The 19,146-nt window shown below is 40.3% G+C and overlaps 1 protein-coding gene across 1 annotated transcript in view; it reads right to left on the bottom strand.

Annotated features, from left to right (window-relative positions):
* The window catches only part of LOC307256128 (teneurin-3), a 126,509-nt gene that overhangs the window by 41,946 nt on the left and 65,417 nt on the right, over positions 1–19,146 (bottom strand). Inside the window, exons 4-10 of the mRNA XM_080035008.1 lie at positions 17,027–17,152; positions 14,481–14,698; positions 10,349–10,559; positions 8,898–8,999; positions 7,844–8,038; positions 6,381–6,581; positions 1,802–1,987 (exon numbers count right to left, since the gene is read on the bottom strand). Of these exons, the coding sequence (XP_079891134.1) occupies positions 1,802–1,987; positions 6,381–6,581; positions 7,844–8,038; positions 8,898–8,999; positions 10,349–10,559; positions 14,481–14,698; positions 17,027–17,152 (1,239 nt within the window). The remainder of the gene's footprint in view (positions 1–1,801; positions 1,988–6,380; positions 6,582–7,843; positions 8,039–8,897; positions 9,000–10,348; positions 10,560–14,480; positions 14,699–17,026; positions 17,153–19,146) is intronic.

Here is a 19,146-nt window from a genome sequence, read left to right as displayed (position 1 = left end):
GGCAGTAGTACACTAAGACGAATCAAAAACACCTTATAGCGGCATAAAACTGCACTGCTGAGAAAAGCAGTGACAATGGGTTTAAGCCTTGCATATAAAACAGGATCTAGATGCTGCTCGCGACAAAAGAATGGCCGAGGAAGTCTCTCTATTCAAGCGCCGGCCATGTAATGTGATTAAGAGGCGCTTTGTGCAAATGGCAGTTATTCACAAAATAAGCCCGCAGTTCCTTCGAGAAAAGGTAGAACACACTGCCTATTCATCCCAGCCACCTCCAAAAGCAAAGAGTTTCTTTCCTCATGGTTTCGCCTTGAACAGGAAGTTAAAGAAAGAGAAAATTTGGAGGTGGAGGGAAAGATTAATAACATCAGGAATGTCTGACCCCAAACAACTCCCTCACTGAACCCCTCCCCCCCCTCCCTCTTAGAGACAGATATCTACACACTGTGCTGTGGACCGGTGGATTGCTGATGAGAGAACTTGTAAATACATAATTAGGGGCTGAATAGTTTGGAGTGCCAGATCTCTTGTTGCACAAGGGAATATGTGTTCATGGAGAGGGTCTTTGGAGATGACACTTGGGCGAATGCTGTGTGACGAGGCGTGTCAGGGTTTAACTACAGGACCTTTGACAGGGCGGGCGGTGTCGAGGAAGGTTAAGTTAAAGGTCAATAGGAGGTGACATCTCAGAACTCATTATCCTCATTAATGCCAGGTGAAGCACCGGCATTTCAGAAAAACGATATCCCAAAGAGGACTTACATGCGGCTCTCTGCCTCCCTAAACACCTGCCCTTGACTCGCTAATACGGGGGCCATCACTTCAGCAGTCAAGAAGGTGGAATAGCTAAATGGATGATTGAAAAAATTGAAAAAAGGAAGAGATATTTCGAGAAGGGAGAAGGACAGTGAACGATGGCAGGGTAAAAAAGCATATCAAGGTTTCTCATTTGAGAGATGCTTTAACGGTATAAATTATTAAAAAATATGCAGCATTTTAACATTGATTCTCCACAGCACAATAATTGGCTTTGAGTTTAATTTATTCCCAATTCATTCAAACCTCTACATTTGCCGCATTGTCTGGTGTTAGATACAGTGGGTCTGGCCTAGAAAAGCTTTTTGCTCAACAGGAGGTGATGCGTTCAGAAGCAGCAACGGAACAGTAACAAAGTGGAAAAACTGAACTGTCAATATGTTTAGTTGTAGCGTAAGTAAAAGTAGCAATACAATAACACACACACATATATATATATATATATATATACTGTATACACACATTATTAAATTAATTAAAAAATGTCTTAATATTATTACGTTAATTATGTAGTTATAATTTTTCAAACATGTGAAAACAACTCTCTGAATTTAAAAAGAAATACAACATTTTATAAGGTGATCATACCATTTTGATGAAATGCAATATTATTCTGCAGGGTAACAAGTAATTATAGTGTCAAATAATAGCTAGCCTACAGCTATCCAGAAAAACAGAAGCACAGCAGTTTGCTGTTTACTGTTTACTTCGCTGACACAAAAGATCACCAGCAAGTACTTATCACTGGCCTGTCATGCACAGAGCACTTGTTTGGTATAGGCAGCAACAGAGGTGTGTTATAATCTGCTTGAAACTGCAAAAAAAAAGAAAAAATGCTGACATTCACACTCCCGAGTCCCGACGTTGCCCTTTTAAGCCTGTCCATAAACGGATTCTGTCTGTAGTTGGTGCCCTTCTGTCAAGAGTGTGTGTGTTATGTAGGCGTACATAGTTAGTGAGTGTGTGTCACCGTGGTGTGGCTTACCAATGGTGCAGTGTTCACCGGTCCAGCCCTGGTGGCAGTCACACTTGCCCTCTCTGCAGACACCATGGTCGATGCAGCGCGGGTGACAGTCCCTCTGTTCACACTCTGGCCCCGCCCAGCCCTCCTCACACTGACACATGCCACTGATGCACGAACCGTGAGGGCCGCAGTCTACCACGCACACCTCTGTAGCAAGAAAAAAAAAAGAGAGAGAGAGAGAGAGAGAGAGAGAGACATGTTGCTTCCGTTCAGTGATAACAAGCTGCTTTTTCTCTTCTGTACTATGGTGTATTCTTGTATTCTGAGTATAGATGCATCTGCCACACTGCTGAAAAAATGCTCAGATTTTTTACAGAGAAGTGGTGTGGGCTCCATGCGGGTTTAAGTGGGCCAGCAAGTCTAACTGTAAACAAGATATGTTTTCAACAGTATTCCTGAGAAATGGGTTGCGGAAAAGAAATCGTGAAATTGTAATGTTTTATGTCTAAAGAAAAACTGCTGCCTCTGGTAATATTTCCTCAAAAAGATTTAAAATGACTGCAATACAGTAAAGGGGATTTTAAGAGAAAATATCAGGGACTTAACTGCTTTCTCATGGTTTATGAATCCCAATATACTATACAATGTACTAAAAAGGATGAAATTAATCTTGATGTAGAGTTGTGTTATTAGTTGTGTGTGTGGCTTCAGATGATAATAAAATCCCTTGAAATTCGCAATGCTTGACATTAACTGTGTAAACCACGTCCTCCCCTGTCAGCAACACGGTACTGTTAGCCCGCATTCAAAACCAATTCAAACGTTAGAAGGCACATTAGAGAGATAAAGCTTCAAAGAGCACATCAATAAGAAACGCTCATGTGCGCATTGTTGAGTGTCCTTATGATGGCGGATGGATGATATCTGATTCCCTTTATCTATGTATGTCATATTTACTCAGCAATGCATTCTGGAGGACTACAATTAGTTTAACAACAAATGGGTCCAATCAGTGTAACAACCACTTTTATCCATCTGAAATGTCATCAAAGCTTATAAAAACATAATTTGTTAAAATTATGAATAAATAATAGTGGAGAACTAAAAAAAAAAATGTTTTCCATACAAATTATTCTAAGAATGTCTGTATCTGCAGCCACTTTAACACATTTTTATCAAAGACTCCAGTAACTTGCACTCGTGAAACAAAACCTGTCATCACTCAAACGGTGTAAAACTCAGAGCACAGCAAATGTGAATTCAGTGTTCAGATATTTTACAAGCTCATCTTCATGGAGTCTTGGCAGATCGAGGCGAGGGGTTATGGGTTTAATCAGGTTCTTGTGTCTGTAATCTGATGTTAGATCGACATGTTGCCTTCAAGTGTGGAGCATCAGAAACGGCAGAGCAGCTGTTATGAATATGTTATTTGAGAAAAAAAAGTTCAATTCAAATAGACTGAATCCACGGGTGGTAAGTTAGTCAGTCTGTACCGGGCTCAGGCTAACACTCAGGAGGCTGCAGCTGCTCTTGTAAAGAGAATGAGAAATGTTCATTTACTGGAACCAAGAGCTTCTATCAAAGCTTTCCAAAAGGAGAGCCATAATGCGTTCTGCTGTTGATAGCTGTCACTGTGCTAGAGTAAAGTAGCTGGAGTGTGTCCTCAAATAATAAGTAACTAGATGCTCCAGGACAATTATAAAAAGGGACGTATCCCATCAAAAGTCACAAACTCAGTGTGTGACTTTTATAAAAACTTGGTACTGCCTGTAAGAAAAGCCAATTATCCAAGAGACATCATTCTGCTGCCTCAAAATGTGACAAGTCATCGAAAGAAATATCTACTCATTTTGTTCATGTATTTTTCTTAAGCCAACCTATCCCCACTGTTTTCCCCACAGTCCCCCTTTACCTTTTAACTGTCTGTTTCCAGCTCTCTCCGAATAGAGTTTTTCCTTCGATTGAGAGACCTTGGATGGTTCTGATTAAGTCGAGCCGACACTGTAGAATATTAAGCATGCCTCTGGAGGGGAGTCATTCCAATCCAAAGGGATACCTCATTCGCATAGAATCTATGCAATCAATTTTTCATTAGTGCAAAAGTGTTTATCTGCCTTTAACACGACTGGAGCCGGAGAGAGGGGGTTGTGGGCGGTCGATCCTTTGCAAACCGCTTGTTAATTAAAGTGTATTTAATTGAAGAAGAATCGCAGCATTAATTAAAGGGGGATACCTCCACCCATACCAGGTGGGTAAACTCCCCTGCTTTTGGACAGGGGCTAGTCTCAGTCAGTTCCTACTGACCTTATCCTGAGATATCAGCCCCAGAGTGAGAGGATTGTGTCGCTCCCCGTTCCTCAAACACAATCCTTCATTCTTCTTGGGCACCAGCTAACCCGGCTGCTGCATGCTGCTTCAATAAAGATCTGCACTCCCCATTTGTATCTGGAACGCACCGTCCTACCTCCTTACGATTTGAGTTTCAATTGAATTCAAGCCAAGAAGAAATACACCCGGAATACAGCCTTTCACGACAGACATTAACTGCAACTTCCGCTTTTAATTGTTCGACTGAGTGTGGCCATTGTGTGTCTCTGTGGGATTAACACACGCAGAATGAGTCCATTCCGAGTGGGTGAACAGCACATAAATCACCTGGGCCTCATGCACAGATAACAGATGGGAGGGGCCAGCCTTTGAACTAACATGTTGCCTACCTGTTTCCAAAAGGCAAACCCTTATGAATACAAAGCTGTTAACAATTAGAAATGCTTTTTTTTCCGGGGAGCAGATGCGAAGACACCATTGTTTCTCCTCCTCTAAAATAATTTTAGCTGCTATAGAATACATTGACTGGCCCTTTTGGGAAAGGTTTTTTAAAACAAATCGACAACAAACAAGTCTATTTTAAAAGACACATTTGCGTTAAATCTGACAAAGGAAAACATATGCTTGGTGGTTGCACAAGAGTAACGCGTGCAGCCGAAGCCTTGTTGTCAACATATTTTCTTCTGTTCCGAATCAACACGCGCTACTGGTGTTGATTACTAAAAAAACTGTAAGGATGTGATCACACCCAGTTTGATTTATTTCATCAGAAAACATAATGAAGCAGTTGCACTTTTGTATTTTGTTCCATCAGATTCAAACTACTGAGCAAATCAAGACCTCTAACAAGTGTTGCACATTGCCTGGTAAACAATATACATTTTTGTCATTCTTGAAGTAAGATGAATCGCAGATTTTTATTTATTTTGTTTAACTTCTCGGGCAACAGAACAAGAATGAACTGAATATGAGCAGCAGTCCAGATTGAGATTTGCCCTTGAGTCCTTTATTTTGTTTCACAACACGTTCTAGGCATCTAGGCTCATGGCTATCAGATGTATGTCTCCTCATAACCGTGAAGGCTTTTGTTTGGGGTTTGTTCATGTTCAGAATACTCCATTGCTGAAGATCTGATACTATCTGAGGCATTCAAGCATGTTTGTGTCGTGTAGAATACATTGAATATTGTTGTTCTCACATAGATAGACCAATGAAATTGCTTAAGTAAATACAGAGTTTGTATTAACAGTTCAACACGTTAAAAATCTCACAAATTGGCTACGCGCTCAAACCAGGATTATTGGATGCCGTGTGAATAACTGAGGTCAGCCCGGATGCTACATCCATATTATTTACTATCTATGGGTGTAGAGCGTGTCAGGGAGGGACCAAAGAGAACAAGTGGAGCGGTTGAGGTATTTGAATTCGAATCTCTAGCCCAACTGCCATTTTCTCCCCAAATCCTCCACCCCAGCTTTAATTACCTTAATATGTGTTAAAAAAAACTAACTATATAAAGCATATATCATATAGTTTTACTGCCATTTATAATAAACATATATTTGACAGTTTATTTTATTCCAAAGCTGAATACTTATCCCCCAACTTAATTCATATAGCACATATTAACATAATGCTCTGTATGAATTGAGATATATATTATATTTCAACCTACAGCTTGTTTGTACCAGCTGTTGTGGGACACCTGGTGTTTGCAGTGTATGTGCACAGCAACAGACTCAAGGTTATTAGAAATAAATACACAAATATGTGGTGCCAATAACTTGGTGCCAATGCAGTGCATTATATACTATTAATGTTGTACTGTTTGCAATAATGAGTGCAGTAGAAATAATGGCATCACAAATTAATTAAATAAAAGATCACATCTCAAAGTTGATTAATATGCCTTTAAATTATTTTAAAGCCAATCCCTAGAATAAAAAAAGTCCAACTTGTGTGACCTCAGTTGCCATCAGAATATTGAAACTAGAGCTGATATAAATATTTGATAAATCAATTAGTATAATAATCTATTCGTATATGGGCTTGAATTTGGGACAGGATGAGCTATTTAAAGAGGTCAACTATAGGAAAGTGTCATGGACAATACGTTTCACAATTTTCGGACCAAAATATGAAACGAGGTGATGATTAGCAGAGGAATCAACCATGAGAATAACGGTTGCAGTCCAATGTCACATGCAAAAGACAATAACACATTGTAGCTTCCTCCAGTGATGAACAAAGAAAGTGAAAGCTGTTGACTGACCTATGGAGCAGTCGGCCCCTGTCCAGTTGGCCTCACACACGCAGGTTCCCGAGTCGGTGTTGAAGGTGCCGTGACTGGAGCACTGCTCTGGACAAGTGCTCTTCAGGATCTCACAGCTGATCCCTCCCCAGCCCGGGTTACAGTGGCACTCACCATGATGACAGGCTCCATGACTGGAACACAAGGGCTCTGCACAGTCCACTGAGGAGGACACACACACGCACGCACACACACACACGCACACACACACACACACACACACACACACACACACACACACACACACACACACACACACACACACACACACACACACACACACACACACACACACACACACACACACACACACACACACACACACACACACACACACACACACACACACACACACAGCCAAGACCACAGAGCTGTTAGGTTATCACTTTTTTTTTTGGACAGGATATCAACCCTCCCATTTTTTTTATTTTTTTTTGTTTTACCCTGGCCACTTTTACTCTTCCATCCATCCATTTTTTGTCTGAGTGAGTACAGGTGTTCCAGTGCAAAAGCTGACCATTTTTGTGGCGTTTAGCAGTGCCTGTGCTAGTAATTTTCCTCCCTATGTTCAACTAGGCTCTCTATGGTATATTACAGGCCATTTCCAATGTACTGACAAGCGTAATTATGCTCCATTATAGGCACTGGGAAAAAAAAGGAGCATAATTAGTGTCTAGACAGATATAATCAATTACTATTAACAATTTGCTGATCAACTGGTTAATAATTGGCAATTATGACCAACGCAATTAACCCATTACTAACAAGGGATCATTTGCAACATTGTTATTTCATCCTCCCCCGGGAGCTGATTACTCCTGTGCATTTCTATATCTACTGGGACAAGGATTATTGACCATTTACCTAAGCCAATTCAATATTGGGACTTCAACTGCCTCCCTATATATTCATTTTGGGAACTCCAAAAAAAGCTTTTTACACGGAAGGTCAACCGCACACGTTAATCTGATCCGTTAAGCTGATAATTGTCTTTCGTCCGCACGGGGATCAATAAAGACCAATGCACCGAAGTGAAGGAGGGGGAGGTGGAAAAAAACAAAGAGGAGAAAATAAAGCTCTTTCTCAGTAAACGGTGGAACAGATCACCATTGACGGATTCATTTTAACAGGTGTCTTCTACTGCGGAGCATTCCCCAAAGGTGATTGGGCCAACAATGAGCACTGCACAATCTGTTGCAGCTTGTACGCTGTATCTGTGGTTCTGAACACTAAAGAGGGAGTTAATTTATGCACACGGTATCAATAACAAACCAGCCAAAGTATTATCCGCTCGGTGGAGTTGAAAACAGAGATTGTTTCAACCAATGGACTGTGTCGATTTCCCTCGGAGCCAATGTTGCAACTAGCTGCTTGGGTTCCAATGGGAACAAGCTATTTTTTTTTCTTCTTCTCCTTCCATTTACCTTGTTCACAGTTGGCTCCTTTGTGTCCGGCGTTGCACACACAGTTGCCTGCCACGCACAGTCCATGTCCACCGCACTGGGGATCGATACATTGCGCGGTGGGAACGTCACACTCCGTGCTCTTCCAGCCGCTATAGCACTGACAGCGCCCCCTTGTGTACTGGCCATTACCGCTGCATAGGACCGGGCAGGCAGCTAAAGGAACACACCACAGGTTTTAAAAGCTGCACTATGCAGTTTCAGAGGAATGGGAATTTGTTAATATTTTCAGAGCCTGCAGTTTGTTTACAAAACATATTTTCTCTACATATAATTCTAAGTATTGAATAATCATATCATCATAAATTAAAACTGAATTATTGTGAGGCACCTGGAACCAAATGTCATACTAGAATATGTTTGTAAAGCAAACTGTGGGCCCTGCTGCTGTAAACAACAACAACAACAGTGAAACAGTAACTTTTCAGGAAGCTTTTTAACTTCAAACAGTGTTCCAGGGATCACATGTTCCTGTGAGGGAAGATGAGGATAGACCTTAGAATATGTTCACTAATCTGACACACTTAAAGTTACATAGTGAACCTTTAAAGGATTTAAATTCAACCCCAAATGGTGTCAATTTACTTCCCCCCCCCCCCCTCAAGACAATGTCACATGATCTTCTTAGATGTTGACATTATCTTATCAATGAGTTTTTTTTTTTGCCGTCACACCAAAGCGGAAGTGAAAGGAATTAATCTGTTGGCGCTCGGTAACCCACATTACACGATGGTTTCTATAAATTTTGTGAAGACCATTTAATCACTTTTAAATGAAAACACCTCGGTAGAGTATGGATAAGTCAGAGTTACTGAGACAGTAGCCCCCTGACTGATGATGGATTTCTCAGGTTGTAAAGGTCACCAAGACTCAGTTACTATATTTTGGACAATTCTTCTGTTTCTTTTTTAATGACCACATATTATTGACACTGACACTTTATATTAATAACTCTCTAAATATCCATGTGCTGAGTGGATGGAAGAATCATAATATATATGAGCTCAATAATTACCTCTGGAACAGTACGGCCCGATGAATCCTGGGAAGCAGTGACAGGATCCTGCCACACATTCGCCGTTGCCGTAACAGTTGTGTGTGCACTCCGTGACAGATTCTGCGGTGAACAGCAGAATGAGCAAAGTCCCAACTATTAATATCTCCTCAAAGATTTTCATATAAGAGCAAATCTGAAATCCCTCATTAGTCTAACATTTGACAAGTGTACAGTTTTGAGAAATACTGAGAGACACACCGAGATTATAATCTATTCCTCCCTGCATGAATCTAGGCATCTTTTTAAGCATACCTTATCTGAAGTCCTCGCATCACGCATGGCATATATTGACAGCTATTTGTCCATGTACCACTAAGGTCTAAGCCTCCAGAACATGTATACTGCAGCCCCCAATGTGTTCCCCATCTAAGCCATGTTAAGTAAAAGCCACACAGGCATTTTATATTACACCAAATAATTCCATTTCCTTGACACATTTCTTTTTTCCTTTTCCTCCCGTCTCCACCGCCTCATCCTTTCCCTCTCAAACCCTCTTGAATGACTGATCATGCCCACACAAGCCCATGCAATCTCCTGAGTGTTTACAGCTGAAATCCTCCCTGAGTTGAAGTTAATCTGACACATGCTACAGACAGATCTTGTGTTCATTCAACAGACCATCGCTCATAAAGGGCAACCCCAAAAGACCATGCAGGAACCCTCATTTTGATGGGCGTTAAGACGAGCAAACTTTTCTCTTATTACTCTGGCATGTATTGGATGTTCATTGAGCCAAGAGTGTCGGACCAAGGCAATTTTGACCCCCTTGCACATCAATACTTTTGTTAGTTGTAGGAGCCGGATCAATGGGACTCCCCGAAGGAAATAGAAAAGAATAGTGTTAACTCAACCTTAATGTTTTTTTTCCCCTACCTCAAAACCCCACAAGGAAATTTGCCAAACTTTTAGAACGCTGAAGAGGATGTTAGCAGAGAAGGATCAATGCTGCCTTGTATGGTCTATTATATCCAGAGCGCAATAATCCACTACACTCCAATACAAACAAAAGAAACCTAGATCTCCCTCCTAACCTAAATTACTTTTTATTTGCAAAGGTTTTTATTGTCTTTAAAATGCAATTTCTTTTAATTTTTAACAATTTGTCTTCAATGCAATCTAAATATTTTCTTACGTCTACATTTTAATGTATTTGTATGCTCCCCTGTAGAGCACTTTGAATTGCCTTGTGTCTGAATTGTGCTACGGAAATAAACTTGCCTTGCCTAGCCTAGGTACTCTGGCTCAAAAGTTTTGAAAGCTCAGCTTGTTTGTCTGTGAGCCTAAATGTTTTGTTAATGCAGGCGCAGCTGTTTAAGGAAATTAAAGTCCCTCCAAACATATCATTACACATCATCATTCCAATCCCCCCACTCATCAAGCCTTTGCATAGCAGATGTGTGTCCTCGTACCCTGGATGATGGCGTTATAGGACACTGCCTCCGTGCTCCGTCCGTCGTTATAAAACGCCAGGTGCCACACCCCTGAGTCCAGGTACTGGATGAAACCGGCTTGATGGATGGTGAGCGGATGATCAGGCCGAGCCCTGGTTTCTGGTTCACTTGCGGTCCGATGTTCTTTAGCGATAAGCCGGCTGCCATCCAAAAGCTCCACAAAGTCATACTGCAAAAAAAAAAAACACACCCCAAAAGAGGCAAATTATTTTAATGGCATTCTAAATAAGTCAGGCAGTAAAAGTGGCTAGAGCTTTCAAGAAGTTGAGACTTGCTTTTATTGGATGCTTTGTATGCGGCTCCTCTAGTGATTTCTCTAAACAGTCTGAGAGGAACCCTTCAAAGTTGTAATGCAAAAACACGACCTTAACAGGATTTGTGTACACGCAGCAAATCTTCGAGATTAATAAATGTCGATTTTTTTTCAGTTCATACAGTTATGTCGGAGTTGATGGATGTTGTTTTGGAGAGTTGTTTGTGTACTGATAGAGCAGATATGGCTCCGGGCAAATGCTACAAAAACATTCCAAAAAGATATTGTTAACTCTGATGGGAATGCACTTAAAGAGACTGGCAGTGTGTTTATTTTAATCTGTTAAATTAACATAGATAATGTCTTGTGTAGATGCAGACACTTGAAATTCAGAGTTATTCACTGCTAGTGTACCTGTACAAAATACAAAACATAGGATAAACCAGTAAAAACATTAACATTGTCTACATACAGAAATTGTAACTAATGATTTAAATATCTTAATGCCTGTTTTGATGTTTGTATCCAGGACTCCCTGAATTGAATTCCACAATGAATTCAAGTCAAAAATATCCTTGCTGGTAAGGTCAGAATGTTTCAAGTTTGAAACAAGTTTACAGTATATCTAGTAGCTACATACACAGTACATTATGAAGCAAAATACCCCAAGCTTATTTTTCTTTCCTTTATGTTGAGATTGCGGCATAACAGTCTCTCTCTCTCTATATATTTTTTCCAAACATTGATTTGCGGGGTAAACAAGGAGAGTAACAAGTCATGCCTGCCAAGTGAATCGAGTAAAACGGCGCATCTGCTTTCAGTACACCTGCTCAACGCCTGAACCTCATTCTGACAGAAGCTGTAGGGTACGGAGCACTGCAGCAGAAAACACTGTAACACATCCCAGCAATCCCCCCAAACAGGCTATAGGCTGCAGAGAGGAGAGCAGCAGATGCAGACAGATCCCCCTGGTCAAATCAGTTGTTTACTGCTACACTGATATGAACTGAGCCTATAGTGTAGTCTGTGTGGGCATACATGGAGTTGTACTGCATACATATTGGCACTAGTTTCAGAAGAGCTTGGATTCAAATCAGTATGGAACTTGAAAGTCTTTGATGTTTGCCTGATAAATAATTGATATTTTTCTTTTTAAGTTTCAAATAGCTTTAAATAAGTAGCATATCATTCGAATGTGTATTATATTGAATCAATAGGACCCTGTACACTGTATTTGACAATAACCACCATGCTCATATACAGTCGCAGGAACAGCTGTAAACATGCGCCCAGTAATAAAAAACGAAGTGAGAGAAAAAAAGGGGAAATGCAAAATATCCTTTCAGATCACCCCTCTCAAGATCCCCATCATAAATAATGTAACAGGATATAGGAAACGAGTCCCATAAAAATGTGTTATACTACTAATAAAATTGCAAAATTAGTTATTTTAAAGCTGCACTTATCAATTTTTTTTTATAGATAACATTGAATCAAATGCGAATCAAATATTCATTTTTTTAGGATTTTCCAGATCGTTACAAAAACACACAAATGACACACCAAGTTAACAAAAGCAACAACAATTTTTTTTATTTCCTCAAGAGTAGTTGGTGAACAAACCAAAGCTAAAGAGGAATAAATAAGGGGCATACAATAATCAGGTGGCCAGAAAAAATGCTGGTGTTGCTTTCAATTTGATGGCAAATGTTCAGTAAGATTTTAAGAACGTTACAAGCTGGACATATTTCAGTGAATTGTATCTGTCATCTTGTTATTTTAAAATACAGATTTAAGTCGGTATACGCACAGCGTCTAGCCTCATGCTAACACAAAAGACAATCAAAAGAATGGCTGAAAAAAAGGGGACACAAAAAAATCTATTAAAACCAGATTTAGATCCCTGGAATGTGGAAAACATGGACTCCAGCAACCTTTCAGTTGCCTTGCAAACGACAGGAAAGAGAGCATTAAGCGAGGGGCAGGTGAAGTCAACACTGTGATTTAAACCCCTTTGAGTAACACAGGGGGGCACGGGAGGCATATTAACCTGGCGGAAGTCAACTTCTTTGTGCTGAGGGGGGAAGTAATAAAAATAGTTAATCCCAAGAGCCCTAAACCTCCTGGCCAAGTGCATACATCTAGATTAGTCGTTGTGAAAGCCCCCCTTACCCTCCCACCCCTCCACACACCACCCCAACTAATTTCAACAACACCAGAAATAACAGGCAAGAGACCAAGCGTGGAGAGTCCGCTGCCTGCATGCCCCGCGGACAAGAGAAGAAACATTGAGAGCCTGTAAATTCTTCAACCTCCTGATTGAGTGAACTTGAGTCTGGGTCTTGATAACAACAAAGTGCAAATTCTTAAGAAGGAAAAAAAACTGCAGAAGTTTTCTTTATTTCTTCCAACTTGTTTGGTTTGTATCAGTAGAGACAGACACTCAATAGCAGACGGGAGGAAGTCTGCGTTTGACAAAGGTGGAAAGGCTCTTTCACTTAAGTGTTGTCTTGTCTTCCAAGTTGTGTATACGACAAACAGTCAATATCTTTCAACGGGGTCTTTCATGCTCAGTTAAGTAAATTCATTGATTGCTGCGCCTGGTCCCTGAACAGTATGTAATTAAGAGGTGGTTAGAATGGACACAGTGTCCGGCATTGACAAGCTTGAGTGTTTGTGCAACAATTGCCCGAGACGCAAACATAGTGTTTTGTAAATTAGTTCCCTTTGGTCTTTGATTTTTATGGACTTCTTTCTTTTTCACCTTGAAAGTGCAATCCAGCCCACCCGTTGTCACTCGGATCTGACTTTCTTCCATGAATGAGTGGACCTATCTGTCTACACTTGAGTGAAGCCCATCTTCACTAAAAGAGAATGACAAGAAGGTGAAGCTAAGAGCTTTTGCAGTCAAGTGTGGTGGAAAATGGCCATTGTCTGAGTGCTTCCATCGGCCCCCACCAGACACTGGACTTTCGGATGGCCAGAAATGCCATTCAAGTGACACATCAGACATTTTGGAAACACTTCAATTTGCAAATGGCAAACATTTAGTGGAAGTGAAAGACGTGCATGCCCACACACAGGGAACATCGAGAATGAGTGGACAGAACTGACACTAAAATAGTTCCCAGTTCTAATGTGTAAATTGATACATGTCCAGAATTGAAAAAAGGGATTTCTTAAGGGCAGGTATAGGAACGCTATTAAAAAATGTGCTTTCCATTTTTTGATGCTGTTTTTTTTTTATTTAATGCACATTTCATCCACTAAGTAACAGGGGAATGGCCTCTTTAAATCTTGAAAGCCGCTAAATTCAATGTCTTCTATTAACAACTGATCACATCGCTACATTTACTGTGAAAGGGGTCGCTTGTGGCGATTAACAAGCTGAGACATATTATTATTATAAACTCTGCAATTCTCCTCAGCTCTATGGAGCATTTCACCCACTCTTAGATAGCTAGGTCATTTCCGGACAAATCAGTGAAAAAAAGCTGTACATTTACATTCTTAACTCCACATGGCAGACAGACGCAGATCAGCATCACAGTTTTATAAGATGATACTGTATATATACAGTATATTGAAACAAATATATCATGCAGGTTTAAAGACAGCAAAATCTTGTGGAAAGAGGATGTTGAAAAACCCTTATGTTTATTTAATTAAGGAAATGTGTGTTTTATTGCTTATGAACTTTTAATTTTTAAAAGAAAGAAGATGCTATTTTTTTGTTCACTTGTTACATAGTTACGCTTTGAAGAGTGACAAGGCCACCGTTTCGTCTCTAAGATCACAGAAATATACCTAATAAAAAAAAATAAAAAAACGCTTTACCTGAGTGTGAGATGGTACAAGTCCCTTTCGTCCATAGACTCCAATCAGTGCGTTCTTCTGTACGGAGATGTTGAACTTGAGGAAGCGTGGTTCCTCCATGCTCAACTGAGAACGCCAGAACACCCCTGGTGGCACACTCTGACCCGCTTTCTTCCCTATGTCCACCTGCCCAGTGTCGATGGAGTTGTTTTCCTGATGAAGCACACTAGTAGTCCTACCTAAGAGACGGAAACACACCCCACCAGATTATGCACGGTGTTACACAATCAAAACAGAACACAGTTAAGGTGACATCAGTAGTCACAGAGACTTTCATGCCATCAACTTAAAGATGGAGTCAGCAATTTGTTGTCAAAACTTTTTTTTTAAATCAGTGACTATGTACACCCGATCCGCTACCTGTGTGTGCACTTATAAAAAATTCCATAGTTGGCCCCCTTTGTTTACGTATCCATTTTTTCATCCAATTTACAGAGCCTGTGTATTAACACCACTTATATTGACTCATTTTTTTTTATAAAAAAGTATTTGATTTCTGGATATCAGTGAATGTTGCATTCTATCATTTGCTTTCCGGCGCAATATTATTCAAGCCGGGTCTGAACTCTTAACAACAAGATAGTTTTATCTCTTCCAAATGAGCTAAGACCAAGCAAGACATGATTACAAGTAATGGTTCCCCTTGGACCACGATGCACTGCCCCCTGAACAAAAAAAAAAGAGCAGATTTAATTGGCTTTTTATAAGACTAACTGGCCGCTTCTCCCATATTTTCTCTGGTCTTGGTGACTCATATAGAGTAAGTCTTCATCTCAGATAAGGTCTAAATGGAATCTGTCAGACATTCTGAGTGCTACCTTGCCAGAGCAATAACCGCAAATCAAAACAATTTGGCGAATAATGTCCTTAAACTGTGTCCTTACAGCGCTCCAAAGATGGTGAAATGGCAACTTTAAATATGACTCATGCGCACATGAAAAACTGTAGTCTACAAGGTGCTATTACAGGAATAGATTTCATTGTTAAGAAGAAATATCTGCAAAGTGCTTTCAAGTCCCTGCCATCTAAAGATATATTGTACAAGGAACCAGCTGTGCTCTTTAGAATTTACTGTGGCAATACCTTTTAACTTGTTAGGTTGGTGGATGACGCAGAGCCCCCCCCCCCTCCTCCCCCCGTGCAACACACAATCACAACTTAACCTTTGCTACTGTGAAAGTGTTTCGGTGTGTGTCGACCTGTACATAGCTTCAGCTGTGATTGTACCTGTTTGTGCCAGACCTCTATTATTTGCATCCCCCAGTGTGTGTGTGTGTGTGTGTGTGTGTGTGTGTGTGTGTGTGTGTGTGTATGTGTGTGTGTGTGTGTGTGTGTGTGTGTGTGTGTGTGTGTGTGTGTGTGTGTGTGTGTGTGTGTGTGTGTGTGTGTGTGTGTGTGTGTGTGTGTGTAATGAGGCCATTGTCTGTCACTTTAGCTTCAGTCAAAGTGAAGACGGCGAGCCAAGTTTACCTCTGGGGAGAATAATAGCCGGCTATTGATTGCTTTTAAACAGTCCAAAACCTGCCTTGTGCCATCTTAATTAGCAGTGCTTATGAGGATTTAAATCTAGCCCAGTTTAAACAATTGAGCTTTTGCCTGGCCTACTCAACTCAATTAATGCTTTACGTGGTCGTGCATTCTAAATACAGCGCTCGGGAGATTAATTTGGTGGCTTCTGCTGTAAAGGTGAGCAGAAATTCCCATGCCTGCGTGTTGTTGACTGCACAATCGTCCAACATCATGTTTGAGCAGTACAAGCTGTCTGGAATAAGTCCATTAATATTCAGAAGGTGAAAGATCTCTATAAACTAAAGATTGACGGGGCGTTTTATTCATTCTTCCCACTGAATGGTTTTCTATTGCAGTCTGTCTGTTTTAATAATCTCATTCTTTGAGCCTTTACTCAATTTAATTAATTTGCGTTTTGGTTCTTTGAAGATTCTTTTAACCTTTTTTTTTTTAAATTTGCTTTTAATTTGAATAAGCATTTATTACATTCTGCCTTATTTCTAAATTCCCCGTCAGGAAAAACAGTGACCCGATAGCACAATTTACTGTGCGTTCAAAAAGCAATGATAATAGCCTTGACCAAAAGAAACAGTAATAATCTTCCACATTAATACTAAACATATTAAAGGTGCACTATGGAAGTTTGGGTGTGTGTCAGAGAAGTGAACATTCGCCAATGTATATTCTCATTACTGAATAAACAAACTTTCCTCACAGGAAAATTGGATCCGACCGGGAACACAGTTTGAAGTTATAAAACTACGTGAAAAGTGATTGTTTCACAGGAGCAGGTCCCACAGTTTTGTTTACAAACATATTCTAGTCTTTACGTTTGGATTTTCAATACAGTTTCAATGCTAAGCATATCATGTAGAGAAAATATGCTTTGTAAACTAACTGCAGGCTCTGCAAACGTAAACAAATCTCCCTCCCCTGAAACTGCATAGTGCACCTTTAATTAGCCATTGATTCAAGATGTCAGTCTTTCATTTCCTCACCGTCAGCGGCCAGAGCTGTCACTACGCTCGACTGTGTGGGCCCTGTCTTCCCAACTCCTCCGTTTTCAAAAGCCGGCTGGTTGTCCAACTCTTGGAGCTGCCAATTGAGGCCGAAAAGGTGCATTGCTGTGAAATACACACAAAAAAAGCTGCATGGGCTTGCAGGAAAATGGATAAACAAATAATGCAAACAAACGCATGAAAACAATCAAGCTACTTATGTACAAAAGGCCAGTGGGAGGGCAACATGGATGGGTTCAATGCAGGCAGAAAGAAAAGAAAAAACCCAACTGTTTAAATTCCCACAATTCAGTTCTCATTTTTGTTTTGGAGGCTACCACTCTGCCATGGGTGGCCTTTGTGTAAACATGGCGCTGATAGAGGCCAGACAAAGTCATTCCAATCAATACCTAGGAACCATGTTGCTGCATGTTTCCTTTGGGAGTGCTGTTCATTAACGTGTCTGAGAGTGTCTGCGCACAAACAGCTACTGTAGGGTTGAATTTCTATTTCGACTCAAGGCTTTTACTTTGGATTGGACAGGTTTCCAAATCAAACACAGAGCAGGGAGGACAGAGGATGTGTTTGAAAGAGGGACAGAAGAAGAGACAGAAAGCCAGTGACTTAAAAGAGAAAAAGAAAAAAAAGGTGTGTAAGGCAGTTTATTAAGACACAAGAGGAACAAGTGAAAAGGCTAAGATGCCGAAACACTCCCTCTACTCCTCTTCAATAACAAGAACTGTGTCCGGCTTTTCATTGAGCCACCTTGCTTCATTGTCACTGGATTGGATGCAATCAAAGTGTGTTCTTGTTGCTCCGGGGGAGGGCCAAGGTGCATTACGTGGAGCGCAGCGAGAGGGCCAATCTCCTTCAAAGTCACCCGCCGGGGGGGGAACATGCTGAGGAGGCATTTTGATTTCCGACCATTTGATCTGTTTGAGAGGAGGAACTTTTCTCCCTGGCATGATGGATATTGACTTCAGCAAATAACTTGAGAAGTGGATGCGGGGAGCCAGGGAGAATATCAATTGTGAAGGAGAACCAAAAGAGCAATGGAAAAAGTAGTCAGCGTGTAGTCAAGAAATAGGCCATGTGCTTGTTTTTTTTTTATTGTTTGTTTGTTGGTTTGTTTTGCTGTGTTTTTGTTAAGCCTGCCTATGAATATTTGTGGCATCAGCACTTTCCTTTGATCTATGACTCGAATTTTAATCAAATAATACAACTTTAGATCATATTTAGCTACCCACTACATTCAGCCAGCATTGGCCCTCAGTGACATAATCCATATTAAGAAGCAGGTGAAACACACCAGCAACAGAAAATGAATGATGACTGCCCCATCAATACTTTTTGACAAGTCTGTCTTTTCTGAACAATGGGAATGGATCAGTCTGACAGTGCCTCCCAATCTGTGATGTGATTTCTTGACGCTCTTGTGATCATGCTTTTAACATCCTTCAACCAGATTCTTATCAACATCAACACTGATGCAACCAATCAACCAATTCACCAGAGAGAGAGAGAGAGAGAGAGAGAGAGAGAGAAATAGAAGGAGAATGATCATTGTAATAGTCATTGCTGCTGTTTAGTGTTGTTAGTTTGTTATCAATCTAAAATACATGACAATGTGTGCTTTACTCTCGTTTTATTTATTTATTTATTTATTACTTTCAATGTTTTCTTTCCTCTACATGTGTATTTTGCATTCTTACATACAATTGAATGAATCATTCTGAGTTTTTTTAAACACCTTTGTAAAAGCTTTAGCAACATTGTTGTATTTGAACAGTCATGCTAATAAATCTGAATTCAACTGAATTCAATTGAGAGAGAGGGAACAAGAGAGAGACAGAGAGAGAGAGAGAGAGAGAGAGAAGAATGGGGAACGTAACACAACCTTGGACAAATTCGGTTAATATATAAACATTTGTCCCTTTCATACAGTGCATTCTCTTTGGCCTAGTTAAAAAAAAAAAAAAAAAAACGCCTACATTTAAAAATCAAACTGTTTCCAAACTGCTTACTGTGTAAATATTTTCATTTATTAATCTAACATAATGGTGGCTTTTTAACAATGGAGAGGCTCCACATAAGCCTTAGTTTTGTGCTGAGCCAGGTCC

The sequence above is a fragment of the Ammodytes marinus genome (genome assembly GCF_949987685.1).
Source record: "Ammodytes marinus genome assembly, chromosome: 10".
Lineage (NCBI taxonomy): Eukaryota > Metazoa > Chordata > Actinopteri > Uranoscopiformes > Ammodytidae > Ammodytes > Ammodytes marinus.
This window is presented reverse-complemented; position numbering and strand designations above follow the sequence as displayed.